Source organism: Python bivittatus, unplaced genomic scaffold, assembly GCF_059951505.1.
Source record: "Python bivittatus isolate LINGU-HERP-01145 unplaced genomic scaffold, Pbiv_v1 ctg000330_np1212, whole genome shotgun sequence".
Taxonomy (NCBI): Eukaryota; Metazoa; Chordata; class Lepidosauria; order Squamata; family Pythonidae; genus Python; species Python bivittatus.
In genome coordinates this window covers 37,115,726-37,137,070 of record NW_028277058.1, presented here as the reverse complement: position 1 = coordinate 37,137,070, position 21,345 = coordinate 37,115,726, and the positions used below count along the sequence as shown (strand labels likewise).

Below are 21,345 nucleotides of genomic sequence, written 5' to 3'. Positions count from 1 at the left end.
TGGCTGCGCTCGCTCGCTCACAAGCGAGAGAGATAAGAAACCAACTAGCTCATATTTCCCTTAGCAACAACCTGTGCCCACCCTCTGGGCATTAATACCCACCTTTTTAGGAGTGTTTTAACTGTGTATACCAATCAAATTGCATTAACGTATGATGTAATGATTTTCCGATTGTAGCAGTTTAAAAACCCAGTTATTTGAATGGAGCGCTGCGCTTTCCTTAAAAGTCAATTTGCAAGTGCCCTTTACTCTGCCGAATAAAGCTGTTAGAGAGATATTTCCGCCTTCCGTGTCTGATTGGCTCGCGCACGCCAGGTGCGAACTCAGCTGTTCTTTCGGACAACAAAGGCTCGGTCTCCCCCAGAGCTTCTTTAAATGTTCACGGGATTGTTTTGTTTGTCCCAGCCACCAAGGGGGGACGCACTCAGCATGCGCTTTCCCCGAGTTTCTAGGCGACATTCACGAATGAGACCGAACCAACGCCGTCGCTGCCGCCCGCTTGCTTTTCTTCTTCCAGCCTGAAAAGAAGCAGAAAGAAAATATTCGAAAGAGGCGTGGCTCATACATATTAATCGACTCTACCGCGGTCGTCATAGCAATGCAGTAATGATTATTGACGGCTCTGCTCCCTGATTGGTGGGCGAAGGACTAAATTACTAAACCACCTGTTTGGGTGGACTGTTAGAGAAGCTCTGCTGGCTTCTTTGAGGTAATTTTCGCGCGAGTGGGCGGGGTTTATACTAATGAGACCGGGGAAGGAGGCTGGCGCTGCCAAGATGGCGACGGAAAGGAGTCGCTCTCCGGTGGGGGGCTCGCCAGTGCCGGCCTCGATGTTCGCCCCAGAGCCCGTCGCGCACGGTGGGACAGTGGCGGCTTTCTCCGGGCCTCACCGCGGCGTCCCAGAGGCTGACTGCAGCGAGGACGGCGAGGTGCTCAATGGAGAGCCGGAGCTCGATCTCACCAGCAAGGTAGGCCTGGCCGGGTTGGGGACGAAAGCTGCGGTGGGGGGGAGGGGGCGGAGAAGGCGAGGTTGGCGGTGGCTGCTCCGGGTCGCGCTCCTTTGGCCGCCTCGGCCTTTCCTGGGGCTGGTTCCCTCCCTTCCTACCAGCACGGGGCCGGTCCTCGTTCTGATCGTCTTTTCGGGAACTTCATTCAGGGTCGTTTTATTAATGCGTTGTAGTCGGTAGATTTGTTTGGAGATGATAAAAGGTTGGCTTCTTCAGTCCTTGTCATGGTTACCAATTGTGAGATGTGTGTCTGTGAAAGAAAGAAATATTTGTGAGAGTGTAATCAAGGGTACTTCGGGGAACTTGAGTCGGTGTACGTGGCATTCACACTTGGCGCGTGTCTGGATTCAGAAAGTTAATACTGTACTCCTGAATGAGTTTTCCCATAAATAAGGAAAAAGTTTCCCGTAAATAAGAAAAAAGTGGGACTTAATTGCAGCCTCCAACTCTTCTTTCCTTAAATCCATGTGGCACAGTTTTAAGTGCACTGTAGGAACAAGTGTAACATATCCAGATTTTGCCCTTAGTAATCTTTTTGAGTGCATGTCAGGGTTTCACCTATTGAAAGAAGTTTGAGATGTATGAACAAAATAAATCCCAGTCCTTCTACCCAGTTATGCTTTCCTTCCTCTAACCCTTCCAAGTAATTGATATGTTTAGATTTTGTCTTATATGTTCACTCCCTGTTGTGTTTAAAGTTGGGGTATAGTTATGCATTTATGGACAGTTGGGTACGACCTGTTTTAATGTTGCAGAAGGAGCATTGTTCTTACCAAAGAACTGGCTGTAGCACCTGAATTTTTGTTAACCTGCCAGGCATGGTTATGTGATGGACTTGAGATAGATGGAACCTGAGCAGTTTTTCACTACTGTATGTATGTAAACTGAGGATGAGACACTTTGACAGAACAGGCTTCTGTTACTGTGCTGTAGTGAACCTTGCAGCTCTAGGTAAATAGGAACTATTGTTAAAGCATTGGGATGGTGTTGCATACTGTGCAACATGTGATAAAATATTGGATATATTATACCATGTCAGAAGCAGCAGACTTAAACTTTATTCTTCATAGTGTAAATACAGCATTTAAAAATTAAGTGTATTTCAGATATTTTTAAAAGAATACAAACATTTAAAAATCAGTTCCCTATCAAGTAATATAATCAGGTATTTTGTTATGTCACTTCTTTTTTTTTTTATTTACTTCCTTCTGAAAGCAATACCCTTCAAATGGACATTGATTTTAAGGGGCGCTCACCAAAGGGATTTATGAACTGTTTAACAGAAAATTGTGATGTATTGCTTGTATTTTGTTTTAGCTGTATTGTTTGATGTATTTGTTCATTGGATTTTAATTGTTTAAACAATATTTATCTTAAGAGAAATAATTTGTTCTTGAAGTAGTTAATAAGTAAATGCCCATTCTCTCTATTTAGCTAGTAATGGTGAGCCCAACATCCGAACAGTATGATAGCTTACTCCGACAGATGTGGGAGAGAATGGATGAAGGATGTGGGGAGACCATCTATGTTATCGGACAAGGGTCAGGTAAGTACTGTATGGTTTCTTCAATGCCAAATGTTGAGCTTTTAAGAAGTAGTAGTGGTTTTGCAGGAGTAGCTCAATCTATGGTGTTTGGGGAAAGGAATGGCTTGTATATGATATCTACCTCATTCCCTAATATAACGATAATTTCCTTACCTTCACAACTAGCTAATGCTTTCAAATGTTTTCACTCTGTGCAGTATTAAATCATACCATAACAAGCACCATTTTATTAGTCAGTGCCAACTAATTCATTCAATAGTTAATCACATCAATCAATGTTCATATTTCCTCCCTGTACAAAACTGGAATCCTGTCCTTTATGAACAGTATATATATAGAAATAATGTGCTACTTCTAAAGGGCATTCAAAATAATCACATTAAATGATAATAATGCAAAAGGTGTTTCCTGCACAATTGGAGGGAGTAATCTGTAACATTAGGACTGCATGTAGCCTCTAAACTCCTTTTTCTTTCCCAGTTTTTTTAATAAATGAAGAAAAAAATCCATGTTCTGCCCAAAAACTCATGGAAAAGAAAGAAAATCTCACTGACACTGAGATTGTCACTTCATCATCCAACTGTCTGTCATGGTCCTTGGCCCCACCAAAAGTTAAATGCAGCTTTCTGCCACCCCGGCCCCCAGTTGCCCCTGATTTTACTGGAATGTGACAGGTAAAATCAAGTTTGTCTTCTAAGATTAAGTGGATGTTTGACAATGACATGAGGCCAGAAGCACCAATCAGTCCAGTTCGCAAAAAAAAAAAAAAAAAAAACCAAAACCACCACTTGCACATGAAATAGGTCAGTAAAACATTATGGATATTCATGTTTATACAAGTGTAGAAAGTGGGCTTCTCTGTAAATCTGAGTCCTGCCCTTTATAAGAGTCCCTTCCTTGTGAGATGGGCAGTGTCCAAATTTGAAATATAAATAAATATAACAATGTCAGTTTCTCTACTAACAGCAGCAGCATTTAATAAATTGTTCTTATTTTGTTTTCAATAAGTGAAGCTAATAAGGGTATTGTGGGACATTAAGTGGGGTATAGACTATTTCATCCTTTTTTTAAAAATACTCTCATGCTAATAGCAAATCTGTGCCTTTTATCCTGGGAAAAGCAAGTCACAGTGAACAGGGAGATATATCAGATAAGCAAAGTTGCACACTTTGGGACCAAGGGCTGCATGGAGATGCAGCAGTGTGTGCGTGTGTATGGGTGGGTGTTCTGCTGGTAGAAAAGGTGGATGAGAAAGGAAGGGATGGCAGGGTATATCAGCAGTAACGAAATGTGCACCTGCCTCTTCCTAGGTCACATACCCCCATGTCTCCCAGGTTGTTCACATATGCTATAAGCATTTGGAATAAAGTTGGAGTTTTTATTCATCTCTCACCATCCTATCTGTTTTAATCAATGCCCTTTTAAGTATTAAATCTCTATTTTAAAAAAAAATCGACAGAACCCCTTGACTAGTCTGTTAACAGACCACGTGGTACAAAGTACCTCTTTGTTATAACAAGCTTCATGTAGCTCTTCTTCTTTCCTTTCCAATGCTTCATTAGATGGGACTGACTATGGGCTCAGTGATGGAGACATGGAAGCTTCCTATGCCACAGTGAAGAGCATGGCAGAACAAATTGATGCTGATGTAATTCTCTTGCGAGAGCACCAAGAAGCAGGAGGCAAAGTGCGTGATTATTTGGTGCGGAAGCGTGTGGGTGACAACGATTTCCTAGAGGTCAGGTAAGAAGAGATATGGAGGCTTGCTTAGTCAACATGACATCTGCTGCTACAGCTTGAACAGGTAGTGGCAGAAAGCTGGTAACTCTGGTTTGACTATGGGAGTAATTTGGTCTAATTATCTTTTTGTCTCCTTCATGCTATGCATAGAAGCTCATGGTTGGGACTGTGTGTATATATTTAGCTTACTAAGAAGTGTCTGAATGGCAGGTTTCCTACTTTTAGCTATTATCAAGTTAGAACCTTTGCAAGTTGTATTTTTCATATCCAACAAAGGACGAAACTTACTTTCTTTACCCCATAGATTTTCAACTGACTTTTTAAGGGTTGGCTCTGGGATTGGCTTAGACTGTCTTATAGATTTAGGTTCTGGGAAGTTATTTTTACTGACTGTGGGTAGTCACAGCATATTAAACCATAATGTAGTTTACTTGATTTGGGTACAGTGTTCTGGTGAGCTCAGCCACTCAACAAACCAGTATTATGTGTGAACCAGGTCATGGAAACATGTTCATGATGAGAGTTGAAATAACGTACTAGCATTTGGAAACATTCCATGAATCTGGATTTTCAGAGTAAACGTTGATACTGGTGTCTTAAGTTGTTCACCTTTTTCTTATCTTTACTCAGAGTTGGCACATAGCAGCTCTTGAAATTTGATCCTGACGCTTAAGAACTGGAAATATTTTTTCCAGTTTTGTTTTATAGTACTTGGTGAGTATCAAGATGAAAAACTTATGCCATTCTTATTAGCTGTATGGACATATAGAAGGAACTTGGAATGTACTTAAGAATTTCCTCCAACTTAGGTCTGACTTGAAGTTTACTGGCAAATAGATTTAATACCACTTATACAGTCTCTTTCTACCCTTCCCCTCCAAAATGTATATGGTTAGTGGGATATCTTTAAAAAAACGTAACTGATTGATGTACATATTAAAAGATAAAGTTACAAGTTAAGATTGATTCCTATAAACTTCATGAACATGTGCAGTTTTTTTTCTTGGTCACAGTATAGAAGTGGTTCATCACTGCTTTCTTTTCGGGCTGATATTGTCTTCCCACAACAGTTCTGGGCTTCTGTGATGATCTCTCATGAAAGTACTAAATAAGTCTGACCCTATTTAGTTTTTAAGGTCAGCAAAGGTCAGCTATGCTAGATCTGTGCAAATCATTCAATGAGCAGTTTCCCTCATGAGTGTAGCACTCCACTGGATCCATCCTTTTAAAAAGTTACAGCTGATTGAAGAGTCAGGACCACTTCTTTGAGATGTTCCTAAGATCTGCAGGGCATCTACAGTATCTGTCCAGAGTGATATTTTCACTCTGGTCACCATCATGTTGTGTCAGTGTAAAAAAGTTTGTAGATAGGTACAGAACAAAACATGCCATGTGCCAGTTGTATAGGGGCTCTGTGAATATGTACTTATATAATGGATTGTGTAACAGACAGTCAAGAAAGAAAGCTGTCCAGCTTGGATAAGGATTTGGCACTGATGGGTAGTGACTCAGTATCTATGAAAGGTCTTGTAATGTTTCCCACATTGTGATAGCATTCTTTATCCTGTAGCCTGCTGGATGTGTTGCATTATAACTCCCAGTCAGCCTGATCAATAATGAGAGTTGTAGTCTAACACAACTGGCAGGAGGACACAGGTTGGGAAGGATTATATAGGAGTATCTGATTTTCAAGGGGGAATATACTTTTCTGTATGCTCAGTTTCCTACTTTGAACTTAGTTTCAGGTTTGATAGACGTATTCATGTTCTTGAAATTTGTTGGCTATCTTCTTTTTTCAAATTTGTAAATTTTTGAATTACCAGAATCAAGGTCTGATTCAAATTCCCTCCTCCCCCTCCCCTCACCATATCCATTTTCAGCAATAGCAGAGTTAGGTTTTAAGATGTAGGATTTGGGTCAGGGGTTCAAGAAAGTCACTGGGTGACTTGTTTGGTTCAGCTCAGCTCAGCTTACCTCATAGGCTTGCTGTTGTGGGGATAAAATTAGAGGAATACCCTGATGAGAAAAGGCAAGATGTAAATGTAATAAATAACTGCTACTGAACTATACATTCCAGTATAACTCATTGTACAGTATATGATATTGTGTACAATATATTACATTATAGCATAAGACATGGTCGCTTTTAACACTTATGGTAGCTCTGAAGAGTTGTAAGACAGAAATTGTAACCATAGGACACTCTCATTGTATTGTATTGAGTTTAGGTTTGAATGCAGACACTGGTGTTTAGGAAACAGTTTTGATATTAATTAAGCCATTGTGCACATCCTTGTGAGATCTCAATATTCTGACTGAGGCACTGGTGAATTTTTTCCTCATTTTTTCTTAGTCTTAGCTGTTATTTTTTATATGATCTAGAAACTGGAGATAGGAACTTTATAAAGTGGCTCTTCAAATATCAGTTACAACATTCTGAATATGCTGCAGATTTTCATTCTATAGTGACAGGGGAAAATTGATTCCAGTTGTTGAGCTGAAGTCCAGGAGGTTTATCACTTTCTTTTGCCTTCCTGTAGGGTAGCAGTGGTTGGCAATGTGGATGCTGGGAAGAGCACTTTGCTGGGTGTCCTCACCCATGGTGAGCTGGACAATGGACGTGGTTTTGCTCGGCAAAAGCTTTTTCGCCACAAGCATGAGATTGAATCGGGTCGTACCAGCAGTGTGGGCAATGACATCTTGGGCTTTGACAGCGAAGGCAATGTCGTGAACAAGCCTGACAGCCATGGTGGAAGTTTGGAGTGGACCAAGATCTGTGAGAAATCAACAAAAGTCATAACCTTCATTGACCTGGCTGGCCATGAGAAGTACTTGAAGACTACAGTCTTTGGCATGACTGGGCATCTCCCTGATTTTTGCATGCTCATGGTAAGCAATGCTAGTTGTAGGGGAAGAGGTTTGTGGCAAAGCAGTCCTGTTCCAACATTGTTCTCGACTCACTGTTAAGTAGTTGAAGAGAATGTTTATGATAAATGTAATAACAGTAATAATAATAAAGAATATGGCAGAAGCTATATATGAAAACTGTTTTCACCAAACTGAATGTTGGAAACTTCAGTTGTCTGTCTTCTGCTCATGGAACTGTGTTTTGTGGCTTGCCTTGATTTTATGTGGTCTTTTTCAGCCTGACTTTGTTTTTCAATTGTACTGGATGTATGCAAGTTCCTGCTCTTGCAGTTAGGCTAGTCAAATACAAAATGTAAAATTAGTAGAAATGTCTCCTTGCCATGTGTGGTAATCCCAAAGACTTCAGTGATAATGTGTGCAAAGCATGTAAACTTTGGCTCCTGTTTGCTCATTGGACATTCTTCCTTGTACTGGAACAGAAAAAAGAAACTTTTGTCATAGTAACTGAATAAGAATTGATTTGAGTTATGTCTGTATCAGTGAGCTTTCTTCCATGACAGTAGCAAGCAAACTGTTTCCCTTTGCCATTGTGTGCTGATTCTGAGATGCACATTCCATCCTCATGAATAAAGGGAAGTTTGGGAATTGTTTGGAGGCAGAGGGCAGACTTTACAAAGGAGTTCTTAAATGTGGAAAAAAAAATTAGCTAACATTTTGAACTGGCAGGTTGGAATATTCACTCATTAAGACAGATTCTCTCTGGATTTCTCTTAAATGTTGCTCTTCAAATTGTCCTCACAAATGATGTTACTAACCCTGAGAAACTATTTCTAATATGGCAAATAATAGTAACTTGATCAACCCTTACTTTACTGCAAGTCTTAATTTTTTCTCCCATGATAGATTGAAGTTCTTGTCCATGCCCATCTTTTTGGGCATACCCACATAACATTGCTTAACACTGTCACAGTCATAGTTGTTTTTCTTCAAACTCTATACAGGTTGGCAGCAATGCTGGAATTGTTGGGATGACCAAGGAGCATCTGGGTCTGGCATTGGCACTTAATGTTCCAGTCTTTGTGGTGGTGACCAAGATTGATATGTGTCCAGCTAACATCCTTCAAGGTAAATAGATATTGCTACAAACAGTTTATCTTTGCTGTGAAGTGTTTATCTCCTTTTTTATTTGTTTGATCTATATCCAACCTTTTTATTCAAGAGCTCAAAGTACTGCACATATAGTCCACCCTATTCCTATTTTCCCCACATCAGCCTTGAGAAAAGCTCGAAGTCATCCAAAGAGCTTTTGTGGCTGAGGGCAAAGATGAACTGCCCAGAGTTGTATACAAATAATAATAACAGCAACAACAACAACAACAGTGACCTGAGTCTCTCTATTCTATCCAACACTTTAATCACTATGCCACCCTGGCTTTCTTTTCTGTTTTTGTTTTTCTGATCTTCTGCTATCTCTTGTTGTGGTTATTGCTTTCAAATAAAGTACTGGCATCATGTTAAAATATTAATTTCCAGTCATTGCCAGTTATTGATTTGATGTCAGCCCTTTGAGGTAGGCCAGATCAAGAAACAGGCACAACAGGAATTCCAGGAATACTCTTTATTTTCATAAGGTTGAATTACAGAATTTTGTTATTCTGTCCAGGTTTCTCTCTGTCTCATTTTATCCTAAACAAAATCAAGGTGGGGTTATTTTGAGGCTTTTTTCCCCCATACTTCTCCCTATCTTGGGACTGTGTAATCTTTTCTGCAAGTCTCCTCTTAACAACTTGCTCATTGCTTCTTTATCTCCAAGGTCAGCTCTGTAATGCTTTATATTTGTATTTTTTGAACTTCTCTGTCTCTTTTTGTTGAGACTAATTCATAATACAGGAATTTTCCTTTACATGGTAAGATTTGTATTCATCTTCTTTCCTGTGATATCTATAGTTCACGAAACAGTCATAGTGGCACAATGAAATGGCTCAAAAACAATGTATAGGCTTCTTCTTCCTTCTCTCACACAGATAAACTTTTAAGAAAAAAAGGTTTATATTTTTCTTCATCCATTTGATAAAGTAAGATGAAGAGTTATGGGGATCCCTTTCCAGAGATCTGTTCAAAATTTATTTCCTGATTTTTGTGATAGTTCTTTTCTTTCTAGAGTTTTAAAACTTAAATTATAGAAGTTAAGCCTTAATAGGGGAAATATTCTGTTTACTGACTGGTTTATAAGGAGCTTTATCTTTGAAGTTGTGTGTAGCACATAAACTTCTAAATTCTATATAGCATTTTGCAAGCCCAGAAAAAAGTAAGCATCTAGCAGATGCTTATCTATGCTTATTAACTTATCTATGAAAGTACTGTTAAATTTAGCCACAAGTATTGTTTTTCCTATAGCAGGTATTTTTAGTTAGCAAGTTGATTTGGGTTTGCAGATAATTCTGAAATAATGCAGCCTCTTCTAATTTGTTACTATTCAGATACGTTGGATTACTGCTCCCATTATCTGTAGGACACTAGTTTGGGGAGGCTGATCTGATGTAAGAAAACATAAAGGAACATCAGGCTGAAGCATCCTTCTAGCCCAGCTTTTTTTCCCTTTAAAATGTTTTCTAGAAACCCACAAGAATGATAGGAAGTAAATAATCCTTTCTCATTGTTGTCCTCCAGCAACTGGTTATGGGGGACATATTACTTTGGAATTGAAGGGTTCTGTTTATATATTGCAGTAAATAATTGTGAGTCTTGTGAACAAATGAAATCATTATTTCTCTGCTCTGTCTAAAAAAAAAATATATGGTCACTGATGGCCCCCAGCAAGAATGCTTCTAGTGTAGTTTGTGGTAGGAGTAGCCAGTCTTGTAGCTAGTGGCAAGACCAAGTGTTCTGTTTTGGAATGGGGCATTGCTGTATCTTATACTGCAGCATACCATTAGCAGCAGTGTGAGCTACAAATATGTAAGTTGTTCTTTACTTCTGCTCTGTGAAATTCTGTTTCTGGTTATTGGATGAAAGGACTGCACCTTGCCTCTAAAAGCAAAGCAAAGGAAAACACCTAAGGCATATGAGTTGTTTCAAAGAGTGATTTTTTGTTGATCCCATTTAAAATGTGTGGACCCCTGTTCAAAAACTCTTTTCTGGTACTGCACGTGTTGGTTTTTCCAGGCCTTTTATGTAAAGGATGACCTAGGATCCTCTGGAATGTATAGCCAGCTCTGTAGTAGAAAACCCAGGCATTTTTTATGTAGTATAAACACCCTACTTGATGCTTAGCATGATGTGTGAATTACAATTGGGATTTACTCAGCAAACCATGATAAACTGAATAATGGTTTAGCTTGTGTGAGCCCAGTCAGAGAATTGATTGACTGGCAGGTCTGTCACTAGTGGTCTTCAAAACTGGCTCCTAGCAAAATTTGTAGATGATAATCATATACAGACTGTTCTTGATATCTGTCTTTTGCAAGAACATCTTCATTTATTCCTTACTGTGGTAAGTAGTGTTCATGGGGAAATTGCTTTGTGCTGCCAAAGACAAACTATTGTCTTGGCATAAAAGAACACTAAGTGCCACAAGCACTTAGGTGTGGAATTTACTGCAGTGGGACATTTCTAAGAGAAGAGACTGACTGGAATAGGGAACATTCTGACACCTTCACAGTTGTGTTGATGGATGAATGAAGCTGCCTGCTCCGGGGCAAAAATTGCATCCATTGATCTCTTTTGTGGATAACTATATTCTTATGATGATAAAATGGATATTGTGGGCTTTCTGATGTCTTTGTTTTACAATTTCGATATTGAGAGCAAAACCAGATCCTAGCCACATGACAAGATTAAATCTTGTATCTTCTTAAATTATTAGTTGTGTATTGTGAAATTAATTTGACAACATATGTGATCAAAGTAACAACACAGGTTAAATTCTAGCTATAAGAATTGCTTTATTTCAGGACTGATGATTTTTTAGAAAGATACATATGATAGAGAATAAAGGCTGTAAGCAAGCAGAAACAAGGAGCCATTTTAGGGCCTCCTAAGTTCTTGTTACAGTCCTTAAACTTTAACTTGATTAATCCTATGGTGTTAAAGTCTCCCACTAATCTCCTGTATGTTGCCTTCTAAATTCTCTCTCTACTTAAGACTGTCTTTTCTAAATTAATTATGGAAATCTTGGTGTTCTAGGCATTTAAATATGCTCAAATAAATTGAAAGTGTACATATCGGCCATAGAACCCTGGAACTCTTCAGTTTTGAAATGGTACTTGATTAGTTCTGAATATGAGCCATTGTGTTCTTTGCAATGTTGTCAGTTGTGGAACATGAACAATACAAATGGTTCTGTTGGCAAAATTGTAAAGAAACCATCACCTAAGAGCCTGTTTTGACAAATGGAAGGTGATCCTGTTCCCCATCTCTCTCTCTCTCTCTCTTGCTCTCAACTAACCCCATCAAAATTAAGTGCCACAAACAGGCCTAATTATTTTCATTTTGTTCATCAAGAAACTCTGAAGCTCTTGCAACGACTTTTGAAGTCCCCAGGATGCAGGAAGATCCCTGTGCTGGTCCAGAGCAAAGATGATGTTATCGTTACTGCCTCCAATTTCAGCTCTGAAAGGTGATTAATGGAAACAAGCTGAATCCCAATTTGATAACTTAGAAAAGAGATGAAAGACTGCTAGGAAGGCCCTGAGAAATTCATAGTTTTTTAAAAAAAAACATAAGTAGACCCTCACAATCCTATAATGGAACTGGATGGTTCTTTTAAAATTGTGGCTCCCTGCCTTGCCACCCCTAGGATTAAAAAGCAGGATGAGGTCAGGTGAGTCAAGAATGTGATGCTAGATAACTTGGGTATAGTGCTAGTGTCAGGAGCAGTAAAAGTACCACAGTTAATGTCCCTTGAAGGGTAGGGGTTTTCAAATTGGGTCCTCATCTTCTGGAAATATCATGAACAAATTTGAATGGTATTGGATTTGAATATGATCCATTGTGCTCTTTACAGTGTTGTCAGCTGGGAACAATATATTGTCAGCTGGGATGAAGCAGTGGTGACGGTTTCTCAGCTCATTACAAGGGCAGGAGTAAGGTGAAGCTATGATGAGGCAGCCAGGGCTGCAGCACTGCCCCAGTTTTGGGTTGGTTGAAATGTAGTCTCATGTATAGCAGACACAAGTCATCTGCACTGCAAGCTTCTCTTCGGCACCTCCTCCTTGGTTAAAGGGAAGCTGAGGAGGAGAAGTGAAGTGAAGAATGTCACTTTTTGGTTTTCCTCCATTCATGGGCATTAAGGCAACAAAACAATAATGTGAAAGCATCTGATCTCTCCAGATAAACAGAGGAAAAAACTCAGCATCGTTCTAAGCAGTTTTCCATAGCCTGGGCTTGTGGAAGGGGGTGAGTGTGGGATCTATGTTGGTAAGGGGGGACCCGCTGTAGGAGGAGATGCTAGGTGAGTAGGTTCTTCCTGTAAGGCAAAAGCTGGAAGGAGATTATTTGGGGCCACAATTGAGGCTAAGGAGGCAGGAATAAGCTGCAACAACGCAGGTTGGGATACCTATCAAAGTTCTGGGATAGAGGTTGGAGGAGATATCTTGCATTTGGTCCACTTCTGCCTCTACTAGCAAAAAATTGGAAGGTTGACCAGAAGTAGTAAGGATGGGTGAAAATAAATGTGCTTTCCTTGGAGGCTAAAACTTTCCTTTGAAAGATGCTCTTTCTGCAGCAGGCAGCTTGTGGCCTTTCTGGTAGTGCTGAATTATGGTGCCCAGATCCATTACCCTTGGCCAGACTGGAATTTACAGTTCAGCAACCTCTGGAGGGCCACAGATTATAGATTAAAATGTAACGAATAAAAGTGGTATATATTTTTTTTGTCCAACCCTAATCCAATGAAATCATTAGTTTTATTCATACAGTAATCGAAGTTCATTTATTACTTTAGGGGGTCACAGAATTGCAAAGTTTGAGAATCCCTGTTGCAGGGCGCTTTTCTCCCAGCATCGAGCATATTGGTTATATCATCTGGAGATGTTGCACCAAACATGAAGAATAAGTTAGTAAAGAGCCCTGAAGAATTTGTTTTGTAATAATCTTTTTTTTTTCCCAATTAGGATGTGCCCAATCTTCCAGATTTCCAATGTCACTGGCGAGAATTTGGAGTTGCTGAAGATGTTTCTCAATCTCCTATCTCCAAGGACAAGTTACCGGGAGGAGGAACCTGCGGAATTCCAGATAGATGACACTTACTCTGTACCAGTAAGCAGAAATGTTCTAGAAAGTTGTTTCTGTCATCTTTTCCAGGGATGAGAAAAGCAGAGAAATTCTATTGCTGTCCTAACATGACTAACTCCTTTACTTTTTACTTTCCTCCTGGTGTAGGGTGTCGGGACAGTGGTGTCTGGGACAACCCTGAGAGGCCTAATCAAGTTGAATGACACCTTGCTTCTAGGCCCAGATCCACTAGGCAACTTCTTGCCTATTGCAGTGAAATCCATCCATCGCAAGCGCATGCCGGTCAAAGAGGTGCGGGGTGGTCAGACTGCTTCCTTTGCTCTGAAAAAGGTGAGTGCCTACTTGCCATGGCTGGACTTCTTGTCTTTGTGGAGGGCATTTATTTTCAGTGTCTGACAATGCAGCTGTAAACATGTGTGTGTGTGATGGACTGGAATGGAGGAAGGGGGGTGAAAACGGTGCTCTCGTCTCCAGAGCAACGCTCTGGAGATAAGCGGAGAAAGCTGGCGCATCCCTAAACATTCCAGAAGATAGTGAATAGCTGTGCCTGGGAACTAGTGGTCAGTCTGAGAAGATTCTGTAAATAAGCGCTAGCTAATAAACCTTGCTGATTGAACCTACACGGTCTCCAGGAGTTCCTTGGGCTAGGCCTGACATCAATCTTTTCAGACCGACCAGTAGTTCCCAGGCACAGCTCTCTACTGTCTTCTGGAATGTTTAGGGATGCGCCAGCTTTCTCCGCTTATCTCCAGAGCGTTGCTCTGGAGACGAGAGCACCGTTTTCACCCCCCTTCCTCCATTCCAGTCCATCACAGTGTGTCCAGAAGGATGTCCTATGTTAAGGGAGTTTATTCCTTGGTCTGTATGTTCAGGATGGCTAAGCTATAGCAAGTTTTCTGCAGCAGCAAGTCTGCAATTATTACAGACCTAAATTGTCTTCACAGGGAATGAGTTAATGAGTAATACAATAGAGATTTATATGCATGAGGAATAGGCAGCCCCTTTAATTTTCTTTCATAACTTCCTTTTCTTACCTATTTTTCTAGGAAGTAAATTGAGTAAATTGAGTTCAGTAGGATTTAGTCCTAGGTAAGTGACTATAGAGAGCCAGGTTGGTGTACTAGTTTAAGGCACAAGGCTAGAAGCTGGGAGACCATGAGTTCTAGTCCTGCCTTAGGCACAAAGCCAGTTGGATGACCTTGAGCCAGTCATTCTCAGTCCTAGGAAGAAAGCAGTGGCAAATCACTTCTGAAATCTTACCAAGAAAACTGCAGGGACTTGCCCAGACAGTCACCAGGAGTCATGACTGGCTTGATTGATTGATTGATTGATTGATTGATTGATTGATTATGTGTCATCAGGTTGTTTTCAACTCCTAGTGACCACATAGATAGATTTTCTCCATGAATATCTATCTTTAACCTGTTCTTTCAAGTCTCCCAATTCATCGCCACTATAACTGAGTTCATCCACCTTGCCGCTAGTTGTCCTCTTTCCTTCCACCTTTCCCAGCATTAGAGCCTTTTCCAGAGAGTTAGGTCTTCGCATAATGTGTCCACAGTAGGATAATTTGAGCCTGGTCATTTGTGCCTCGAGTGAGAACTCTGGGTTGATTTGTTCGATGATCCATTTGTTTGTTTTCTTGGTTGTCCACGGTATTCTCAGGAGTCTTCTCCAACACCAAAGTTCAAAGGCATCAATACTCTTCCTATCCTGCTTCTTTAAAGTCCAACTTTTGCTTCCATAGAGTGTCACAGGGAATACGAATGCTTGCACAGTTCTGATCTTTGTAAAGGTAGATACATTATGGCATTTGAATGTCTTTTCCAAGGCCTTCATGGTTGTTTTACCAAGTGCCAGTCTGTGGCATATTTCTTGACTGGTTGTTCCTTCACTGTTGATGGTTGATCCTAAAAAGCAGAAGAGACTGACTTAAAGGCACCCAAAAAAAAAAAAGTAAAAATAGCAGCCTTGGGCCACACATATCTATTGTGGAAAACTCTTGACTCATTTATACAATAAAGAAAGGGCAGCAGGTAGACCTGATTCATTGCTAATACACTAGGTATTGTGCCAAAACTTATCAGTAAATGGTTTTGACCAAAAGCATCCCTTGGAATGGTTTCCTGCTTGGTTAGTTGGATGGATGGACATCCTACTGTTTCCCACAGGAGGCTGTATTGTAAAGAGCTGCTGTAGTCTTCTGTAAATACCACAGAAGTATGTTTATTTTCCAATGAGCCTACTTTTGATTTTGATATTCTCTTTCAATTATTCCACTACCAGATTAAACGCTCCTCTATTCGGAAAGGGATGGTGATGGTGTCACCTCGGCTGAATCCTCAAGCCTCTTGGGAATTTGAAGCAGAGATTCTGGTACTGCACCATCCTACCACTATCAGTCCACGCTATCAGGCAATGGGTATGTGGAGTTGCTTTCTATGTCTTTTATATACACCTTTTGCAGTTTAGCCTGAGATATTAAATATACTAGTGGTAGCAGTTATTCCCCATAAGAGTAGGAATGCACAGCCTAGGCTCAAGGCCATCTTCTGCTCCTGAAAGCTCTTGTTGCAGTGCCCTGTCATCTGTAAATTGTAACTGTAAAATTACTAAATAGATGAGGAGTATTGTTATTAATTTAACCTCCCCTCCCCAAACAGGCTGTTTAGAGACCAGGTGCAGCTCTTAATATTTTGCATCTCTGACTTAAAGGGACAGCAAAGAGCAAAGGAGCACTATTCATTGTGGAACTTTTGGAATGTGGCAGAAGAACATCTTGTACAGAAGAACGTCAAGAGATTGGGTGGTCCACATCTAGAGTGTTTGACTTGCACCACTCTAGAAATTCCACTTCAGTGCTAGGTTTGGTGGATGACGGGGGAAAAAATGCATTTGATTTCTGTAACCTGTATCTTACAAGATACAAGGTTTTGAGGAAAGCATGACATGTGGGAGTCCTTCAGTTCTCAAGAATGCTGGTGGCTGGTGATGATCTGTGGCTCACTAGGGAAAGTAACAAGAGTAAAGTTTTTATATTCTTAGTCAAAGATGCATATGCATAACAAAGGAAACTCAACTTTTTTGTGTGGTGAATTAATAGCATCCATGTGTATTGCCAATATTTGTTTCCTTGATGACATTCTGAGTGCCAGTGAGATTCTTACTGTTTCTAGTACATTGTGGTAGCATTCGCCAGACAGCCACTATTCTTAGCATGGACAAAGACTGTCTACGCACTGGGGATAAAGCCACTGTCCACTTCCGCTTCATCAAGACTCCAGAGTACTTGCACATAGACCAGCGACTGGTTTTTCGTGAGGGGCGTACCAAAGCTGTGGGCACTATCACCAAGGTAATAGTGGATGGGGAGGAGTTTCACAGGTTGGCACCTGCAGTTGCCCAATTTCCCTTCTTTGTTGATTAAATGGTGTATTGCATAAAACTGCTTGTTGCCAGTTACTGGTGGGGTACATGACTGAGGAACATTTTTGTTGTTATTTTTCAGCTTCTATATATTTTTCTTTAAGCTTACAGTGTGTGTGTTGAATGGGATTAACTTTAAAGCAAGTTCTGTGCTCAAACGGTTCTGTTCCCATTTTTTCAGAGTACTCAGCCCTCCTCAGGTAGCTAGAACAAGTTTGAGCATTGCTGTTCAGTAAGAAACTTTAGTCTAGTGTTCTCCAACCGGATACTAGGTTTGGCAAAATGTTGCTTGTCTATCTGAGTTTGCATTTAGCTGTGCTGGAAGGCCTACTGAGAAGCCAGTGAGAAAAGGATGGAGCCTATTTCTGCTGTTCTGGGTCTTTCCCTCTTTAGAATGCAGGCAACAAGCCAAGCATCTTCTAGAATTCTCACCCCATCCAAAATGCCCTACTTCTTTTGTGCCCTGCATTGATGCTCTTTCTGTTAAAACTATATATTGCTACAGTGCCCATATTTTCTAAAGGCTTGCAAATCCAGTTAGAGTTCTATGTCATTTACACCTTGCTTCTCTTCAGAATGAAGGCACTGGATTCTTCTTATTTATAAAGGCAGTGTGCCAGCCATCTTTTTTTTTAAAGCATGGCGAACTCAAAAGGCCCCGGTTGCCAAATCAGAAGATAGTTTTATATATCACCCAAATAGGAAAATTGGAGGCATTTGTTTAAACCACTAATATGTATGGTGAAATGGCTTAGATATTGCTATGCTATTAATATCCTCTTTTACTTAATGTTTAGTCTTCCCCATCAGCTGCAGGGAATAAAAAATGAGACTAACTTTGTGGTTTCTTCTTTAGTCACTTCCTGCTTCAGAGGCTGTGAGAATGAGAGCGCTCAGCTTCTTTTTCTAAGTATCTAAGGGTTTAACTAAAGTCACATCAACTTTGTTTGGTTGATACTGTGCTTTAAAGTAAAACCCAACACTCAATGAAGATCCTGATTGTGGTTATCTTTTTCTGACTGGTAGTTACTCCAGACCACCAATAATTCTCCCATGAACTCCAAGCCCCAGCAGATCAAGATGCAGTCCACAAAAAAGGGGCCCTTGACCAAGCGCGAAGAGGGTGGAGCCCAGGCTGGCATAGTAGTGCTGAACCCCACTGTGGCAGAGGATGCAGTGTCACTGGTAACAGTTGCCTCAGCACCATCTGGTGCTCAACAACCACAGGTAGGTAAAGTGGCCTGTGCAGTGCCTTTGTACCTTTGTCAAATGCCAGCGTGCCTTTCCCAGACGTGCCTTAAGGGGAGCCACAGTTTCTCCTGCTCCACTGATTTTGGCTGAGTTCCTATCTCCCTGAGAAAAGACTTTTTAAAGTAAGCTTTGTTGAACAAACCTTCATATCCTGATCGATATGCTCTGCTAAGTCAAAAGAAGATAACCAAGCAGGGCATATTATGTTCATTTTTAACACTGTATGTTCATATCTGTTTTTCTGTCTAGAGTTGGTTTGACTGCATCATAAAAATGGCTCCAAACACGGACACAGATGTCAGGGGAATAATTTTGTAGCCAAGGAAACTGCTCATATCTTTGTTCTCTTTTAAATGGAAGCTAATTTTCCGTCCATCCCTTAGTGAACATCAGAAGTTTTTTATTTAGTTCAGAGTGAGACAGCTTTTTGTCTGCCTCAGATTTGGTGTGTCCTGTTTAATATTGCAGATCTGGAATAATCATACTGTTAAATCTTTTCCATGTGAGCCTTGCAGTTCTTCTGCAGTTTGTGGATCCAACTGTGTTTTGTTTACCTTTGTGATATGGATTAATACAGTAAGGATTTCCATTGCAAAAAGAGAGCCTTATTTTGCAGTTGCACCAAAGTGTAGGATGATCTCCCTCTTGAATTACGGATCTATCCTTGACTTATACTGAAGGCATAAAATATATCCTGTTCAAATTTCTGTTCCTTTAAGAGGGTTTTACAGTTTTTTGAGGTATTTCCTTTGCAGAATTTACACCATTCTGTTGTATTTTAACTGTTCTTAAGATTTAGTGCCATCCTAAACTTTGGACAGGTAGCATAAATCAAAGACAAGCATTTGTTAAATTGACAAGACTTTGAGTGCTTTAGCAGAGCTGTGCTCCTTCATTCAGATACTTGATTGTGCTCTATAGGGGCAACTGTTATTTATTTAGCTTCTCAGTCTCCTTTCTTCCTTTGGCCTGTGTGTGTGTGCCTTTGTTTTGTCTCCTGCCTTGTGCGCTCTGTCTAGTGCCTTCCAGATGTGTTGGTATAGAACTCCCTTTATTCTGTCAGTCTTTGTCCATATCTTGCTTATCTGTTTGTCTGTCCTGTGTTCTGCTTACCTCTACTTCTCTTTTCCCAATGCTTTCCTTCAGCCTGCATTGGATGAAGAACCCCACAATCAAGAGGGAAATAAGGTATTTCCTCTACTACTTTGGCTTGTATGCCTTAGGGAGCACAGGCTGCGGTAGTGAGATCTAGTCATAATTTCCATCCAGTTCTCATGAAGCTCAGTCTTTCAGGAAGAATTATTATGGAGATGTTTTCTCATCCTCCCCCCTTTCCCATTTAATATTTGATTTTATTTAAAGTTTTTTTTTATTTTGTCAAATTTACAATGGAAAAAGTCAGAAATACACGAATAAAACCTTTATTAAATACACGAATAAACTTTTATTCTGTCATCCAAATCTAAATACACAAATAAAAGTTTATTCTGTCATCCAAAATCCTCTTGTCCTTATTCTAACCTGGGCTTTTTTTCCTCACCCCTTCCCCAGGCAAAGGCTGGAGGTGGTGGCCGGAGGCGTGGTGGCCAGCGTCATAAAGTGAAATCTCAAGCAGCTATTGTGACTTCAGCTGGTGGTTGCTGAACATCTTTTCAATCATTGAGAAATTCACATCTTCCCGTCCATTTCTTCAATTCAAAAACCCGGAGGAGCTTAACCAAAATCTTTTGCAACCAATCTCCTACTGTGGAATTTTGTTTCCCCCAGGCAGGGGAAGGGAGGGAAGTTCCAGAAAATGTGGGGTTTTCCATTTAAACGAAGGAAGGTGACAAAGCACACAGGAGACTGACCAACAGCCACCTTCTCCCTTTTCCCCAAAACATTTTGTACACCTTGAGCTCTTAGTCATGATTTTTATGTTTTTATTATGGTGGTTTTGTGTGTGTGTGTGTGTGTGTGTGTGCATGCGTGCATGTGTGTTTAGGAGAATGCAGGTATAGAAAAGAAAGTACCTGCCTCTTCTCCACTCCCATGTTCATCATTATGTTAGCTAACCCACTCTCATTTGCAATTGGGAATTTCTGAAATCCGAGGCCTGTAAGAGTAAGAATATATGGTAGTTGGCTGGGAGGAGATAGCAGTTCTTCCCCCGTTTCCAGCTGTTTGAAACCAGTACTAGGTCTCTCTCACTGTAATGTCACCATGATCGTAGTTGGTAACTGTCACAAAAGAAACCCCTCAAACCAGCCTCATCCCAAAACTTGGATTCCAATGAGATCCTAGAAGTCATAAGTGTGTACTTGTAAGCTTGTTCGCAAGCACTTCATCCTTCTGGAAGAAAAGATGGAGAGCTTTGAAAGTGACAGTTGGAGGCTGGAGAGTTTATTTCACATTATTTTGTTTGTACTTTATGTTTAAAACTGATGTTTTTCTTACAGAGCCAGCTGTAGGGGCTTCAGTGTAACTCTGACTGCATTGTACATCTAGTTTTGCAACCAGCTATGTGGACACATTAGGAACAGGGAGTGAGAGTGCAAGGTCATTTCTGGTTACTTGCCTGTTTCATTTTCATGGTTTCCAAACCAGTCTTTAAGGCCACATTTCCCTCCTGCCAGGAACAGATGTTGTTGATGGCATCTGCATATTCAACTCCCTTCGCATTAAGGAAATAGGTGCCTCTTTCATTAACTGAATGGTTCAGAGACCAAGTTAGAAACTTGTTTCAGCCTCTCAAAATCTTTACTGTGCTGTGTAACAGTAAAGTAACAGACTTCAGAGAGGTGGGCTGAGGTTTACTGAATCCACCATTAAAATTTGGACTCACATTTGTGATTTTATAACTTTAGTAGCTGTGACTCTTCAAGGCACTCATTCTGAACTGACTTATTTTAACTGCATCATGTTTTTAAAAAGGAGAAAGCACGAAACAAAATTGTGGTTTGTAGTTAACTGGTTTGTAACTTTGAATAGCTTTTTTCTCTATGGTATAGTGTTTCTTAGATTTATTCCATCCTAACCGTTTTTGGAATAACCAGATTTTTTGAAGTCATAAACATTAAAAAGCAGGTAGGAATACTTATGCCATCTTCCCAAGTCTGATGCGCTCTAGATATATTGGATTACAATTCCCCAGCAAGCATGATTAACTGGTATGCTGTATGGGACTGATGGAAGTTGTAGACCAATCTATTTTGAAGGCATCAGATTAAGGAAAGTTGTTATACCTATCTTCTTTTTTGGATATAATGCCCAGCAGCTGCAGTATTAAGAGCA

The 21,345-nt window shown here is 40.3% G+C and overlaps 1 protein-coding gene across 1 annotated transcript; it reads left to right on the top strand.

Moving 5' to 3' along the window:
* The first annotated feature begins 757 nt into the window (after positions 1-757).
* GTPBP1 (GTP binding protein 1) lies at positions 758-20,464 on the top strand. The gene is made up of 12 exons (XM_007441785.4): positions 758-968; positions 2,442-2,553; positions 4,116-4,296; positions 6,834-7,182; positions 8,163-8,286; positions 11,665-11,779; positions 13,275-13,419; positions 13,543-13,725; positions 15,682-15,817; positions 16,572-16,750; positions 17,848-18,048; positions 19,624-20,464. Exons 1-12 carry the CDS (start codon positions 777-779, stop codon positions 19,714-19,716), a joined length of 2,010 nt encoding a protein of 669 aa, XP_007441847.2. The 5' UTR covers positions 758-776; the 3' UTR covers positions 19,717-20,464.
* Positions 20,465-21,345: the final 881 nt, after the last annotated feature.